General features: G+C 40.1%; 1 protein-coding gene across 8 annotated transcripts in view; it reads right to left on the reverse strand.

Annotated features, from left to right (window-relative positions):
- Positions 1-11,902, reverse strand: part of LOC122070573 (RNA exonuclease 4) — a 41,936-nt gene extending 30,034 nt beyond the window's left edge. For 2 of the 8 annotated variants that reach the window (XM_042634763.1, XM_042634761.1), the window contains exons 1-4: positions 11,599-11,900; positions 11,430-11,505; positions 11,254-11,329; positions 6,195-6,279 (exon numbers count right to left, since the gene is read on the reverse strand). In XM_042634763.1, the coding sequence (XP_042490697.1) occupies positions 6,195-6,279; positions 11,254-11,329; positions 11,430-11,505; positions 11,599-11,664 (303 nt within the window). In that variant the 5' untranslated portion in view covers positions 11,665-11,900. Of the gene's footprint in view, positions 1-6,194; positions 6,280-11,253; positions 11,330-11,429; positions 11,506-11,598 lie in introns of all 8 variants that reach the window. The other 6 variants (XM_042634764.1, XM_042634762.1, XM_042634758.1 and 3 more) reach the window with 5 other exon arrangements.
- Between the last annotated feature and the right edge of the window lie 3,006 nt (positions 11,903-14,908).

Genomic DNA, 14,908 nt, shown 5'->3' on the forward strand with positions numbered 1-14,908 from the left:
ACAACGGGCAGGAGAAATGGGAGTTTGGGCTCTAGAAGGATTTGGTATTGCTCTAATTGACCACATTGATCTCAGTAGCTTCGCCACCTATGGAATTTAAAGAACCTATAGGAGCATGGGTCATATATTCTGCAGAACACATTCAGATCTATATTTCTGGAATCCACTGCCATGAAAATAGAATTCCTTATCAACAATAAGGAAGACTACAAAAGGTTTCAATTCCTATCTCTGACTGTTTTCGTCATGTTACATTTAAAAAAACAAAGCTTAAATTACTTGACTAAAAGAAATCACACTAGGAAAGGGTGGACAATTAGCTAGAGCAGCATGTCACGGCCTTAGACCTTTCTAAGCAACCGCGCCGGCACTTAGCACTTCCACTAGCACTAAGTCAGCCTAACCACAATCCTTAAGGGACTTGGGAAGAGAAGAAGTGAACACAAGAGTGAGTTTGAGAAGAATGAACTTGTATTGCACTAGAGAACACTTGAGTACAAGGTTTGAGAACTCACTTGCTTGGTGCCTTGGCTAAATGAGGGCACATCTATCTATAGGCACTCCTAGTTACAATGAATGGCTGGGATATGTACATGTGTCTTAATCCAACGGTTGGGGAGGAAACTAGAAGCTTCCCACCTCCTTAGTGGAGAACTCTAGAAATCTCCCTACATAATATCTCCTTACAAAATACCTTCTAGAAAAGATCTACTACAAAATATCTAGAGTTCCACAATTTGTTGGAAATCTGTAGAAACTGGGCCTAACTAAGCCATTGGGTTTGGCTTGTGGGCCTTCAGTGGGCAGGCTGTGACAAGCAGGTGCTATAGCGAAACTGATTGCAAAAGAGGGTAAATCGGCCACATTAAAATTACCTTCTGGGGAGGTCCGTTTGATATCCAAAAACTGCTCAGCAACATTTGGACAGGTGGGTAACGCTAAGGTAAACCAGAAAAGTTTGGGTAGAGCCGGATCTAAGTGGTGATATATCAGCATGAATTTTGTGCTTGACCGCCTACTATATAAAGAAGCACGATTCAATATTTGTTGATCGGTTCTCAAAGATGGCGCACATCATATCATGCCGCAAGACTTTTGATGCCAGTCACATGGCCGCTATACTCTTCAAGGTTGATCGCATAGTTTGCCAAATTCTATTGTGCCAGACAGAGATGTCAAGTGTGAGTTACTTCTAGAAAACTTTTTCAATGAAGACTAATAACAAACTACAATTCTCTATAGCATTCCATAAAGGAGGTCATTAACCAGAGTTTTGGCAACTTACTAGGCAGCCTTGTTCGTGAATCTGAGAAAACCTGGTCATCTATATTTGACATTGTCGAGTTTACATATAACAATTTGTACTTTTGAGATTGTTCTTGGAGTTCAGGATAAGGGGATTCTTAATCCTGTTCCTGTCCCACTTCAAGCACACGAGTATTGAAGCAGATGAGTTCATACACCACATCACAGAGGTGCATACCAATGTATGACGACAGATAGCCCTTAGCAATGATTCCTACAAAGCTTCAGTTGATCTCCATCGTCATTATGTAGAGTTTCAACCTAGAGATATGGTGATGTCCTGATGCAAACATGAAGCTCCACCCGCAGAAAATGGGTCCCTACAGGGTCCTTAAGAAAATTGGAACTAACGATTATGTGCTAAAGTTACCCCTAGACATGGCCATAACTATTGTTTTCAACGTGGCTGATCTCACTCTATATTTGGGACATCACTCAGATTATGGTGATACGGAACATTCTTTCAGATTGACCCAATCGTGGACGTCTTGGACGACAAGTACACTATCACTCACAAGGGAAGTGGATTCCAATTCCTTCTCGTCAAGTGGAAGCAGCGTCTGAGATCCGACTGAGCGTGGATGCATGCTGACGACTTTAACCACATCGCGGATAAATGACTTCAAGCCGAGGAGATCTGAAGCAGATGATAGGTTCCAGTTTAAGTGTCAATGCAGATGAAGAACCAGGTCAAAATTCCAGTTCAAGTGTCTATTTTTTAACCAGCTTTCTGGTTCAGTTCTGATCTCTGGTTCAGATCTAGTTCAGACCTGGTTCACCCAATCATGGGTTTGTTTTAGAGTTCTATTCTTCTATTTTCCTTTTATAATGACGTAATAGTTAGGATGGATTAGGATATGATGAGTCCAGTCCTATTTCCCTTCATTTTTCCTTTTCTTTTTTTTTTCTTTTAGTGATTCAGTTGCATTTACAACAGAGGCTGACACTGATGAGGCGGAATCGAATCGTCCACTTCAAAAAAAGCAATAGATAGCTTTTCAGCTAGCAATGAAGCAGCGAACAAAAGGATATGGACTTGGAATCCGCCAATAAAGGTCGTCTAGCAGAAAAGGATAAGTGATACATAGCAAGAGCGAACGCAAAATTCAACAACAGAGAAGGTGAACGCTTAGTTCGACCCTCTAACCCTGCAGAAGATCATGAGATTGACGACAGGGCTACGAATCGTAAGTCCAGGTGACCTGATAGCAATCATCACTTCCGAAGAGAAGCAACACGTGCCTGTTGTGCAGTACAGGCCAGATAGGGTGGTGAAACAATTCAGCCTGGATCATGGAATATCCTGTGTCATCCCTCACAACAGCGATCATGAAGCAGTGTGGTACAGATTCGACATGGAGCCCCAATTTTCAAGCATTCAACACAGCCAGTGATTGGAAGGTGTCCCAGAGTGAGGTTACAATTCTGAGCATTATATAAGCAAGTAAGGGCTAGGCCCTTCCCCACGGTTTTTGATGAATGGAATTGGCTTTCAGCTTATGGTTCTGAGGGATTCATAGCATGTTCTGCTGTGAGATTCAATAGAATCCCTGGTGGATCCAGGTTAGGGTGCTGGTGGGATTCAAGTAAGTTCTCTGAGTTTCTTTCTACCCTGCCGTTTCTGTTTTATCGAGTCTCTTAGTTCTAATTTGCTTTGTTAATATATTGTTTTGTTAGTCATGATTCTGCCCCTGCTATACTTCAATTTCATATTCTGAATTCATGATTCTAGTTTTAATTTCAGTTTCAGTGTCTGTTCTAGTTTTTATCCATTGAACTCTAGAATCCTAATTCATGTCCAATTCTTCAAATCCGAGCTTTTTTAACCTGATATTCTATTTCTAATTTCAGGCCTTTTATTTGCTAATTAATCACTGGTTCTCTTTGAATTCTGAATCAAAGCCCTAATATGTCCTCTGATTCTGCAGTAATTGGGTTTTTGTACTCCCAGTAGGATAGCTCTGTATCTGTGAATCTGACCATAAGATTACTACCATACTTTGCAGAACTGTTCATCCTAAGAACAACCTACTCAACCCAAAAACTAGGCCAATCAGACTGAATTATTGAAAATGTCCCAAATTTGTTCAGATTCTCCACCTGTGGTTCTCGATTTTCTTACAACTTTCTAAAAACTAACATTCGTAGGTAGTTAAGAGTCCCATTAGAATACCACGCGGTCCCTCTCCCCCAGGCATATAGTTTTGCAGATTGTCACGGCCTTAGACTTTTCTAAGCAACCGCACCGGCACTTAGCACTCTCACTAGCACTAAGTTAACCTCACTATGCTCCTTAAGAGACTTGGGAAGAGAAGTAGTCAACACAAGAGAGTTTGAGTGAAAGAACTTGTATTACACTTGAGAGCTTTTTGGATGCTCACTTGCTTGGTGCTTTAACCAAATGAGGTCACTCCTATTTATAGGCAACCAAGGTCTCAAATAATGCCTAAGATGCTTACGCTTGTCCTCCATCTAATGGTTAGGAATGTTCTCTAGAAGTCCCTTTAGACTTGCCACACAATGGTAGAAGGTTCTACACACAAGACCTCTCTACAAGTATCTAGACTTCCTACACTTTGGTAGAAAGTTCTAGAATCTTACCTAGCCCAATGAACTAAGTCCATGGGCTGCTGGGCCTTTGTCAGGTGGGTTGTGACAAGATGCTCACTACCAGGGCTATAAGTACCAAACAGAAAAGACCCAAAAGAGAAGATCTACAACATCGTAAAACAAATTGAGATTCAAATCTACAATTGCAAACATATTTGGCATTGACCACCTCATCATGGTAACAAGACTGCTCCCTACAGAGGAACTGACAGGAACTCATCTTGTCAAGCACAAACCCCCATGGCCCTGAGATTGCATAAAATAACTTCTATCTTCATCATAAACTCCCACTTTGATCTCCAAATTTCCCGAGTCATTATTTCTCATTAACAGACATATCGATAAATACTTAAATAGGGACATGTGGTTTCATTCCTCTCTTTTATACTGTATAAGAAGGATACTACATGGTACCACTTTAACTTATTAGCAAATAACTGGAGCCAGCCAGAGCAGCGTTTTTAGATATTCTACAACCGTAATGACTGAAGTTCAACACAAGAGACAACAATCTACACTACTGTCTGCATTTCTTCGCAACCTATGATATCTTAACAACTTTTGAAAGGTCGGGGGTGGACTGCCTACCAGAGCCATTTAAAGATGAAGGGAAAGACGGTGGGGGGGGGGGGGGGGCATTAAGACCATAGTTGTCACGGCATCTTGGTGACTCAAGGCATTGGAGGGGGCCTGGACACAAGGCAACACCAACAAGGTGACCAAGGCAACCAAGGTTGAGGCGTCCCCTAGTTTAAGACAGTATTCATGTGCTGCAAAAGAACTCACAGCGACCACCAACTAAGTTATAAATAATAAAAGCAGTTTATTTACAGAGAAAATAATCATCTGGATGAGGTGGATAATGGATTGAAGGCAATTTCAGTTATTAAAGGCCCAATAATAGAATTGCGTCTAAAGAAATTTTGGTAAACAATGACCCCTCTAATTTACCCATGCATTACTCTAAGGAAGGGGAGGTTACAACTCACGTTTTAAAGGAGAAGGTGCCTAGATCTTATCCGGTTACAGCTCACTTGGATTTGGCATATGGTGTTACGAATTTGGATTCAAATCAGTCGGATGACAAGCTTATCACCAAAGATATGGAGGAAAAGGAGGCTGCTATGGTGGCTTATTCAGATATGGAAGACAAGGCTGAAGAATGGATCGAGATTTGTTGTCTTCTCATGATGTTAAACTCAAGAGAAAGAAAAAGAACAAAAAGAAGGAGAAGCATTCCCCCTCTCACCAGCCCCCTCTCCATGGGTAAGATGAATCAATGGAGTATTGTAATCCCGGCAGTGAAACCTCTGTGATTGATAAGTTGGTTCAACCAAATGATGCTCAGACTGGGGTTGCAAATGTGGATGATAATTCCATTCCGTGTGCAGTCAGATTGGAGTCAGATGAGGGAAACTCATTCCTTCATATTTTGGATTGGCATGCAACCTCCTTAGTTGATCCCTCTGAAGTGGAAGACCCTGAGTTGAACCATATTGAGGAGGATATTGAGGAGCAAATTGACGAGGAGCAAATTGGGAAGACACTCGAATCTCTGCTTTGCATAGGGAGAGGAATCATCGTATTCCATTTGCCCCTTAGTTTCTTCGCTCATCTGAGTGGAAATTTTGATATTTTTTGGATGATCACAATGTATGCAGTTTAGATTTGGTACTTGGGTTGATGTTTTTGTTCTTTTTCTGGTTGTTGGTCTGAGGCCTAGTTCCTCTTGATGGCATCTTAGCCTTGTAATTTTCTTTTCTTTTCTTTTCTTAGCGTTTTAATATATTTAATTATTCACCCAAAAAAAAAAAGTGCCTCAACCAAATGATCTCATAAAGTTACACTGGGCTAGAAAATGGGTAGTGGATTGAATTACAAATAGTTCATACCAAAAAACAGGGATATAAAAATAATAAATGGACTGATGGTAAGTTATCCAAAGAGGTAATACTTTTCTAAGCCATAATGGTGGAAGATGCCATACTAATTTACACCACCAGTCCATTTACAGTTCTGGGAATTAATTCATTCTTAACCAAAATTTTAACCTTTTATTCAACAGAGAATGTTGTACACAACTTAAAAGTAATTATCATTACCACTTGGACTCCATGTGCAGTCTGAGATATAAGAACCAGGGTTGTGACATCAAAATATTTAAAATTTATAGCAAACATCATTTATTTGATTAATCATTGTAAACTGTAAAAAAAAAATAAATAAATAAATGAATGAAACTATGAAAGGAGAATGAAAGGAAATTGAATGCATATTACCAATGTCACCCGTCCAAGAGCACTTTTATTTCCTTCAGAACTGACCCCAACCATTTCACAATCCATGGCCAAAGCATCTGTTAAGCTGTGAAAAACACAAAAACCAAAGAGGCACAAACCCTAAAGATCTTGCCGAACGAACATTACCATAAGATTCACTATTTAGAAAGTGAAACATTTTACGTCAATAGATCATTATGGTCAGAAAAAGTACCAAGATTCCCTAGATCATGCAAAAGGAAGAAAAACAGCATTGAAGAAAACAGATATCATTGCGGGAAAAAAAACACACTCACACAATGACGATATATGAAATGGGTGCGATTGGTAAGCACCTGGCACTGTAGTATTCTCAGCCAATTATGATGCAGATAAGTCACTTAATGGGCTTATTTTATTGCAAATAAGCCTTGTGTTAGGTTATGTATGTGTTGGGCCTTTGATCCCATGGGTTTTCTTTGTAATGGGCCACTTTAATGGGCCTAAAATATGGGTAGAAAGTAGAAAAACGGGATTTAATTCATTAGTTTAGTTAGAGTCCTGTTTTGAGTCTCTTTCCTTTGTTATTTCAGTTTTTTAGTCAATTTAGGTTTCCCAATTAGTTAAGGATTGGATCAGTCCTTTCCTTTTTAGTGTTTGAGTCAGTTTTGAGTCTTCTATATAAGTTTGTAAGGGGCTACAACATTGAAAACAAATTTATTAATGAAAAAAAAAGATGGCTTATGCTGTTATGCTGTGAGATGTAATTGGGTGAGATGCCCATTCACTAGTTCTTCTTCCCTTCTCTCAATCCCCCATTGAATTCTCTTTCTTTTCTTATTTTCTTTTTATTTGTTTGATGTGAGAGAGTGTTTGAGAGCTAGAGCCTATTGGAGGACATATTCTCTATTCAGCCAAAATTTTAGATCCTGCCTAGGATTACAATCATTTGTGATCCAATTTTACATTAAATTACTTTTGCATGGATCCTATATTATGAGTGTTTAGGTTTTATTTTAATTTACAAGGTATGTCTCACTGACCTTATGCTAGGGCATACTATGTACCAATGCGCTAAGTCAGCGCACGGATGCGGGACAAGGATGTAGCACACAGATGCAGGACAAATAGGCAAGGGTTCTCGTGCAGTGAACAAGTGCAAGTAAAGAAGCTAGTCCAAAAACAAAAGCATGGGATTAGATTAGCATCTTGGAGCATTGGATCTTTAAAGGGTAAGAGTCTAAATTAATAGATGTCATGAGGAGAAGAAGGATTAATATAGCTTGTATTCAAGAGACTAAATGGAAGGGTAACAAAGCCAAGAAGGAGTTGGACGAATCTAAACTTTGGTATACAGGGGATAAAGTAATAGAAATTGAGTGGGAATAGTAGTGGACAAAGACTTAAGAAATGATGTGGTGGACGTTTGAGGATTTGGAGATAGGATCATATCCATCGAGCTTACGCTGGAGAAAGAGGTTGTCAAAATAATTAGTACATATGCACACCAAGTACAATTGGATGAAAATAGTAAGTTACATTAATGGGAAAACATGGACGATTTACTACAAGATATTGGCCAAGGAGAAAAAATTATTATAAGGGGTGATCTAAATGGACATGTTGGGAGAGTCCGAGGAGGCTATGGTTTTGATAAAAATTATAATTTGTTGTTGCTTATGATTTATCCATTGAAAACACTTACTTTGAAAAGAGGGAATAGCTTATGGTTACCTAAAAAAGTGGGCATCATAGTAGCCATATAGATTTATTCTTCACTAGAAGGTCCAATATATTACTATGTAAGGACTATAAGGTGATGATATCAGGCGAGAGTCTATCCACTCAACATAGGTCGGTGGTCATGGCTATATGCCTCACTTCACAAAATCGTAAAGAGGGGGAGCCTATTTGCCCTAGGATAAGGCGATGGAGCTTAAAGGGGGCTATTTTGAATTCATTCACTAATAGAGTGGTCAAACAAGGAAGTGGGGCTTTAAGGTGGACACTACCACAATGTGGAATGAGAAGACAACTTATACTAAGAAGGTTGCTAAGGATGTTCTAGGGGAATCAAAAGGAGAAAGTCATCCCACTAGGAAGACTTGGTGGTGGGATGATGATGTCCAAGCAGCCATTAAGACTAAGAAAGCCAGTTCTAAAACTAGGCAAATGGCTAAAGATGTAAGAGATCTAAAAAGGTACAAGTCAGTCAGAAATAAAGCTAATAAGAATGTGGGAAAAGCTAAGGTAAAGAAGTATAAAGATCTTTATAACCATCTCAGCAAAAAGGAAGTAGAAAAAACTATCTATAAGAAACTAAAATGAGGGAAAAGGAAGAGTAAAAATTTTGACCATGTTAGATGTATTAAAAGTGATGATGGTAGAGTGCTAGTAGGGAATAAGGACATTATAAAGAGATGGGACGAATATTTTTGCGTCCTATTAAATGAGGCATTTCGAGTAAGAGCGGCTTGGAAGATTGCATTACTCATCAAGACGCCACACACCATAGTTATATACAAAGGGTTTCAAGGGTCTGAAGTTAAAGAAGTCTTAAGAAAGATAAAAGTAGGCAAGACACTATGCCCAAATGAGGTCCCAATAGAAGTGTGAGAGCTTAGGAGCATGTGGAGTACCTTGGCTAACCAAACCGTTAACAAGATTATGAGCACAAGAAAAATGCAAAATGAATGGAGGAAAAGCATTGTAGTTCCAATCTATATGCATAAAGGAAATATTCAAAGTTGCAATACCTATAAAGGCATAAAATTGATGAGTCATACTATGAAATTATGGTAGAAAGTTATTTAAGCCTACCTAAGAAGAAAAACTACTATCTTGGAGAACCAATTTGGTTTTATATCCGGTAAATCCACAACATAAACTATTTACTTACTTAGGAGGCTCATATAAATATTTAAAGTTTGCAAGAAGGATCTTCATATGGTATTTATTAATCTAAAATAAGCCTATAACAACATCCCTAAAGAGTTAATTTGGGCTGTTCTAGAGAAGATAAAGGTGTTGAGTAAGTATGTGGATGTAATTAAAGATATGTATGAGGTCACAATGACTAGCGTGAGAACCATTGGAGGTCAAAGTAGTGAATTTTCAATTACAATTAGATTATGTCAAAGATCAACTTTCGAGTCCATACTTGTTTGCGCTTATCATGAATGAGTTAACCAGAAACATCCAAGATGAGGTTCCGTGGTATATTCTTTTTTTTTTATGATATTGTTATGGTGGATGGGACAAAAGCAAGGAGTAACGCTAAGTTGGAGTTATAGAGATCAACCTTAGAACCAAGAGGTTTTATGATAAGTAGAACAAAAGAGTATATGGTGTGTAACTTTAGTTACACTGAGATAGATAATGAAATGGTGTAAATTGATGAGAGAGATACCATAAACTGATTATTTTAGATATCTAAGGTCAACCATAAATAAAGTAAGTGACATAGAGGATGATTTTTCACAGAGAATTAAAGTGGGGTGGATGAAATAGAGAGGTGTGTCTAGAGTGTTGTGTGATCGACATATTCCTTTAAAGCTCAAAGAAAAATTCTATAGAACAGCCCTACATCCGGCTATAGCATAGTTGACAAGGCACGCCTTGGCGTCCAAGCACCTTGGTCTCCTTGTTGGTGTTGCCTTGCTTTCGGACCCTCTCTAACGCCTTGGGTAGCTTTGACACCGTGACAACTATGAGCTATGATATATAGGGTGGAATGTTGGGCAATTAAGAAGCATCATATAGATAAACTAAATGTAGCCGAGATAAGGATGTTGAGATGGATGAGAGGCAAAACTAGAAAGGAGAAAATAAGGTATGGTCATATTAGAGTTGATTTGGGAGTTTTCCTAATACATGATAAGCTCCGAGAAATTCGTTTGAGGTGGCAAAGCCATGTTCAACAGAGGCATTGGGATGCACTCGAACGAGAAAGTGATCTAAATCAGATTGAAGGAACTAACAGAACTAGGGGCAAACCTAAAATGACCCTAAGAAAAGTAGTGAGGAAAGACATCTATAATTTAGGAATTGACTCATGTATGACCTCGAATAGAGCTATTTGGAGGGCAAGAATCCATGTAGCCAACCCCATCTAGGTGGGATGTTTTTTAGTTGTTGTTGCGGTGTTATTTTCCTCTTACTATTATTTTAATTTTTTTTATTTGCACGGATCCATGTAGCCGACACCATATTGTTGGGATAAGGCTAAGTTATTATTGTCATTGTATTCGATGATATATGAAATAGAAGTAACTCAACTCATAGTTATCAAGGTCACACCTTGCTGGTGCCGCCTTGATTTTTTCCCTCCTCCAATGCTTAGGTTAGGCAACACCTTGACACCTTGTCAGTGTCGCCTTGATTTTTTTTCCCCTCCTTCAACGCCTAAAATCGCTTAGACACTATGACAACTATGACTCTAACACTTAACTCAATTGAATAGTTTTAGCCCAATTACTTGAGGTAATTACATTCCACTCAAAAAGTCTACACGCATCCATTTTTCTCCATTTGCTACTCATCCATCTCAACATTCTCATTCAGAGGTAAACTCATTGTATCAAGAAACACTCTGAGACAATACCATTAGACATCTACATGGTAAGACCATAAAAAGTATAACTCAGCCAGCCAAGGTTAACTATCACCCTTTGAAACACTCAAATGTCCTTATAGAGGTCTTTTAAATAGGAGTCAAGAGTCAAGAGTCAAGAGTCATCCAACATCAAGAAGCTTTACTAGAAACAATCCGATACATATTAGTGATTTTTGAGAAACAAAGGTCATTCCATGATGTTACACAGTCTGGGAGCAGGTATCCAATCCAACATGGAATGGAACCTTGGGCTTCTGGATACAATATTTATTCTCAAAGAAAAATTTACTACGAAACCTCAAACGTATTATACTGCTATTCAAATACGGCGCACATAAGTTATCTCCTTTTGGGTATAAACTACACACAGTTTCTTACTAAACACAAAACGGCTTTTTTAAGACGAAGAACTGTATCTTCATGAGAAAGAAACGAAGAAGAATAGACAAAGAATTGGAGAAGCACCTGCAATCATTCGTGACTGGAGTGAGAATAGACTTCTGAGAAGTGGGTTCGGCATCCCCTCTCTCTTTACGTTTCCCTGAACCAAAACATAAATAGACGAAGCTTAGAGTACGAAGAAGAACAAAAAAACACAGTCCTTTACACACACAAACACATATCTTTGCTAAGCTTCTCACCTAATACGCTTTCTTGGGTTTTTCTGTCCGAATCAACTGAAGGTTTAAATGGCTTTGGCGCGTCGCTTTTCAGTTTCTGAGAGGCAAAACAATGGTTACTTCTTTAGACACTAATCCACACACACACAGAGATACACACAGAAGAAAATTTGGAGAAAGGAATGTGTACTTGTTGCAGCTGAGCCCAGTTGGGATTGAGAGGTAACCGCTTAGGGTTCGTGGAGTCACTTCCCATCTTCAGTCCCAAACACGATATTGCTTTCTCACATCTTCATCAGTGAATAAGTGAGTAATTTACATGCGGGAAGAGTTCCCCGCCCACGCTACAGCTCACAAACTAACTGGAAGAGCTCACCAGAAGCCTTTATTGCGTAATGGCGACTTTGGAAGAGCAAGACCTACGTGAAGGACTGCAACTCGGCGGGCAAGGGTTCGGGAGATTGATGAATTCTGAACCAAACTAAGACCGAGCCTGGCCTATTGGTTCTAAGTTGAACCAAACTCTCTCTCTCTCTCTCTCTCTCTCTCTCTCTCTCTCTCTCTCTCTCTCTCTCTCTCTCTCTCTCTCTCTCTCTAAGCTTTTTTTTTTGGGGGAAAGGTCTTGTACCAACGCATGGGCCAATAGGAACGCACATAGAAGTATTAACAGGACAGACACTATTGCCTTTTATAGGGGGAGGGCAGCCATTTCCCCCTGCATGTGTCTAGACATAACGCCCACACTCCTCCCCCCAAAAAAAATCATTCTCCATTTTCTTTTTCTCAAAAAGAAAATTTCCATTTATAAGTGTTTTCTATTCGAGAGTGGCCCTTGCCTTCGAAAATAGGGATGCATACGCAAAGGCGGGCACAATGGTCATTACATGCTCCTGTGTCAGTGGCACATGGACCATCTCGGATAAAAAATTGTCCCCTATACCCCCATAGAAACTGTCCCTAATACCCCCCTCCCTAGCCCAATAAGCTAACATCTCCTTAAAGGTCATAAGTTGATTAACAAACCATATTTAAGTAGGTATAAAGTTGGCTTAAAAATAAAAACAAATAAAGAGAGAACAGGGAGCTTTTTTTCTCTGCCTAGTGCATGATTGTTTACTCCAATAGTGTGTGCTTTTCTCGAGGGCTATCTCCGATTGTGAATTTGTGATCTTTGTTTCTCCTGCCAATGGCCGGTGAGTCTTCTTGCGCTTTTTCTACTCTTCACATGACATATGCTCCCCCAACCCCTAACCCTCCCGATGAAGAAGACTATTCTTCTTAATGACGAAGCAGAAAACCTGCTAAACTCCCAACCTAACTTGGTTTTAGTCAAAAAAGTGTTGGATGGAAAGCAATATCACCAACAAGCCGTGAATTAAGCCCTTATCTTGGCCTGGCATCTTATTGGAGAAGTTCATATCACATCCACATCATCCTATTACTTCGTCTTCTGCTTCACCCATGCTTAAGATGTGAAAAATGTCATGGATGGCAGCCCCTGGTCTGTATTAGGTAATCTACTAACATTGGAGAAATGGAACGCCTCTAGACTCTGGTCATTTCAGTTCTCAGAGTTTTGGGCTCAGCTTCATGATATCCCACCTGAACTCCTGCACCACAGACCTAGGATTTCAACTGGGTGATAAACAGGGAGTCCCTAGAACTGTTGTGATTATGCAAGGCTCACGCACCACTAGCTTTCACCCTTTCCTCCGCTGCAGGGTTCAATTGGACCTTCGAAACCCTTTGAAGATTATATTGCAAGTGAAGCATCGGGATGGTACCTGTACGCTTGTCAAAGTCGATTATGAGTGGCTGCCAAATTTTTCATTACTTTTGTGGATTTATCAATCACAAGGAGCGACAATGCGAAGCTTGGTTTGTTGCTCATCAACAACACCAGTCTGCTCACAGCTACCCCTCATCGGAATCTTGCCCTTGTTCATCAAAATCTCAATTTGGCCCCTTCCTAAGAGGACCTCCCCCTGAGCCCCGACTTATCAAGAAAGCGAGCAGGGCGTTTGCGAATACTCCTACTCCCCTGCCCTATGACAGGGTTCTCGTTTCGGCCACCACTACTCACCTCAGAGCTCTGCTTTCCCCGGCCAAAATATCCCTTCCATTGACGGAGGAAATGTCACTCACCTAGCTGGTTAAGCCCGAACGCTTCCACGCATGCCTCACTCTACCTTAGTATCTACACGTTGCCCCTTCCAACAAGTCAGTGCCCAACCATCGTCCTACTACTACCATAGCTAGCATGCAATTCCCCATACATACCCTCAAAATTGTCCTTTCATCTAATGGTCAAATCATCTTCTCTTCAGATCACGTGCCCACACGCAGCCTATGGTCTCCACCCATGGCACCCCACCATCGTTAGAGGAAACTTCATCACAACTCCACTCTACTATTAAAGCTCACCTTCGAGTTTTAGACAATACTTCCAACATCCTAGCCCACCTTATACCACTCCTATCTTGGTTCTCTAATTCCATCACGGAATCAAACCACTCCCAATATTCTTTACCTATAAATATATCAAGCCAACCACCTACTCACCTCCTCACTAATTACCTCACCCAACCCATACTTCTTCACCTTTAACCAAACACTTATAAGGCCCACTACCATCCACTGTCCCTAAGCGGAATCAAACTCAACTTTTGCCTACTACCTCATCTGAAACAACAACCATTCCGACCTCTCTTCCCATTCATCCTATCAACCCCTTATCTTCCTCTTCCTTGCATAGCTATTCAGCATCTCGGAGAAAGAAGATAGTGCGTAAGTCCTGTCCTAAACCTTACCAACCTCTCAATATATTGAAGTCAAATCATGTTATGTAAGGGCAAAATGAGTAAAGCATCAAAATGAAGAAGCCACCATCCTCTCAGGAACATTTTTTAAAGGATGCCCCCTTGGTAGCTAGGGAAAATCAGCACCAAAGGGGCCTATGTAGATGATCTCTCGGAATTGTCAGGGGTTGGGAAAGGCCATGATAGTTCGTGCCCTTCAACACCTTTCTCAGGCTACACACCCAGATTTTGTTTTTTTAATGGATGTAACAAGAGGAGAATTAATTGGATAGCTCGCAGACTTTAGCTTACTTCTCAATTTTCTATTGATCCTATCAATTCAAGTGGGGGCCTCACTCTCCTTTGGGACAACAATACAGAGGTGAAGATCTTGTCTGTTGATAATAGGGTGATCAATACAAAGGTAAAGCCCAAAATTCCCCCTCCTTTTTTTATAACTTGCGTTTATGGCGATCCAGTTAGACACTACAGGCAAAATTTTTGGGACAAAATCACTTCATTTGGAAGCCCAAGGCATGTGGACTGGGTCTGTCTGGGGGATTTTTTTTTTTGGCTTGGCATAATAAGAAAGGGAGAGGAGACAAAGATAGCATGTTATTCAGAGCTTTCTTGAATTCCTGTAATCTGGTGGACATTGGGATACATGGTCTAGCTTACACTTGGAACAATCGGAGAAGAGGT

Source organism: Macadamia integrifolia, unplaced genomic scaffold (genome assembly GCF_013358625.1).
Source record: "Macadamia integrifolia cultivar HAES 741 unplaced genomic scaffold, SCU_Mint_v3 scaffold947, whole genome shotgun sequence".
NCBI lineage: Eukaryota > Viridiplantae > Streptophyta > Magnoliopsida > Proteales > Proteaceae > Macadamia > Macadamia integrifolia.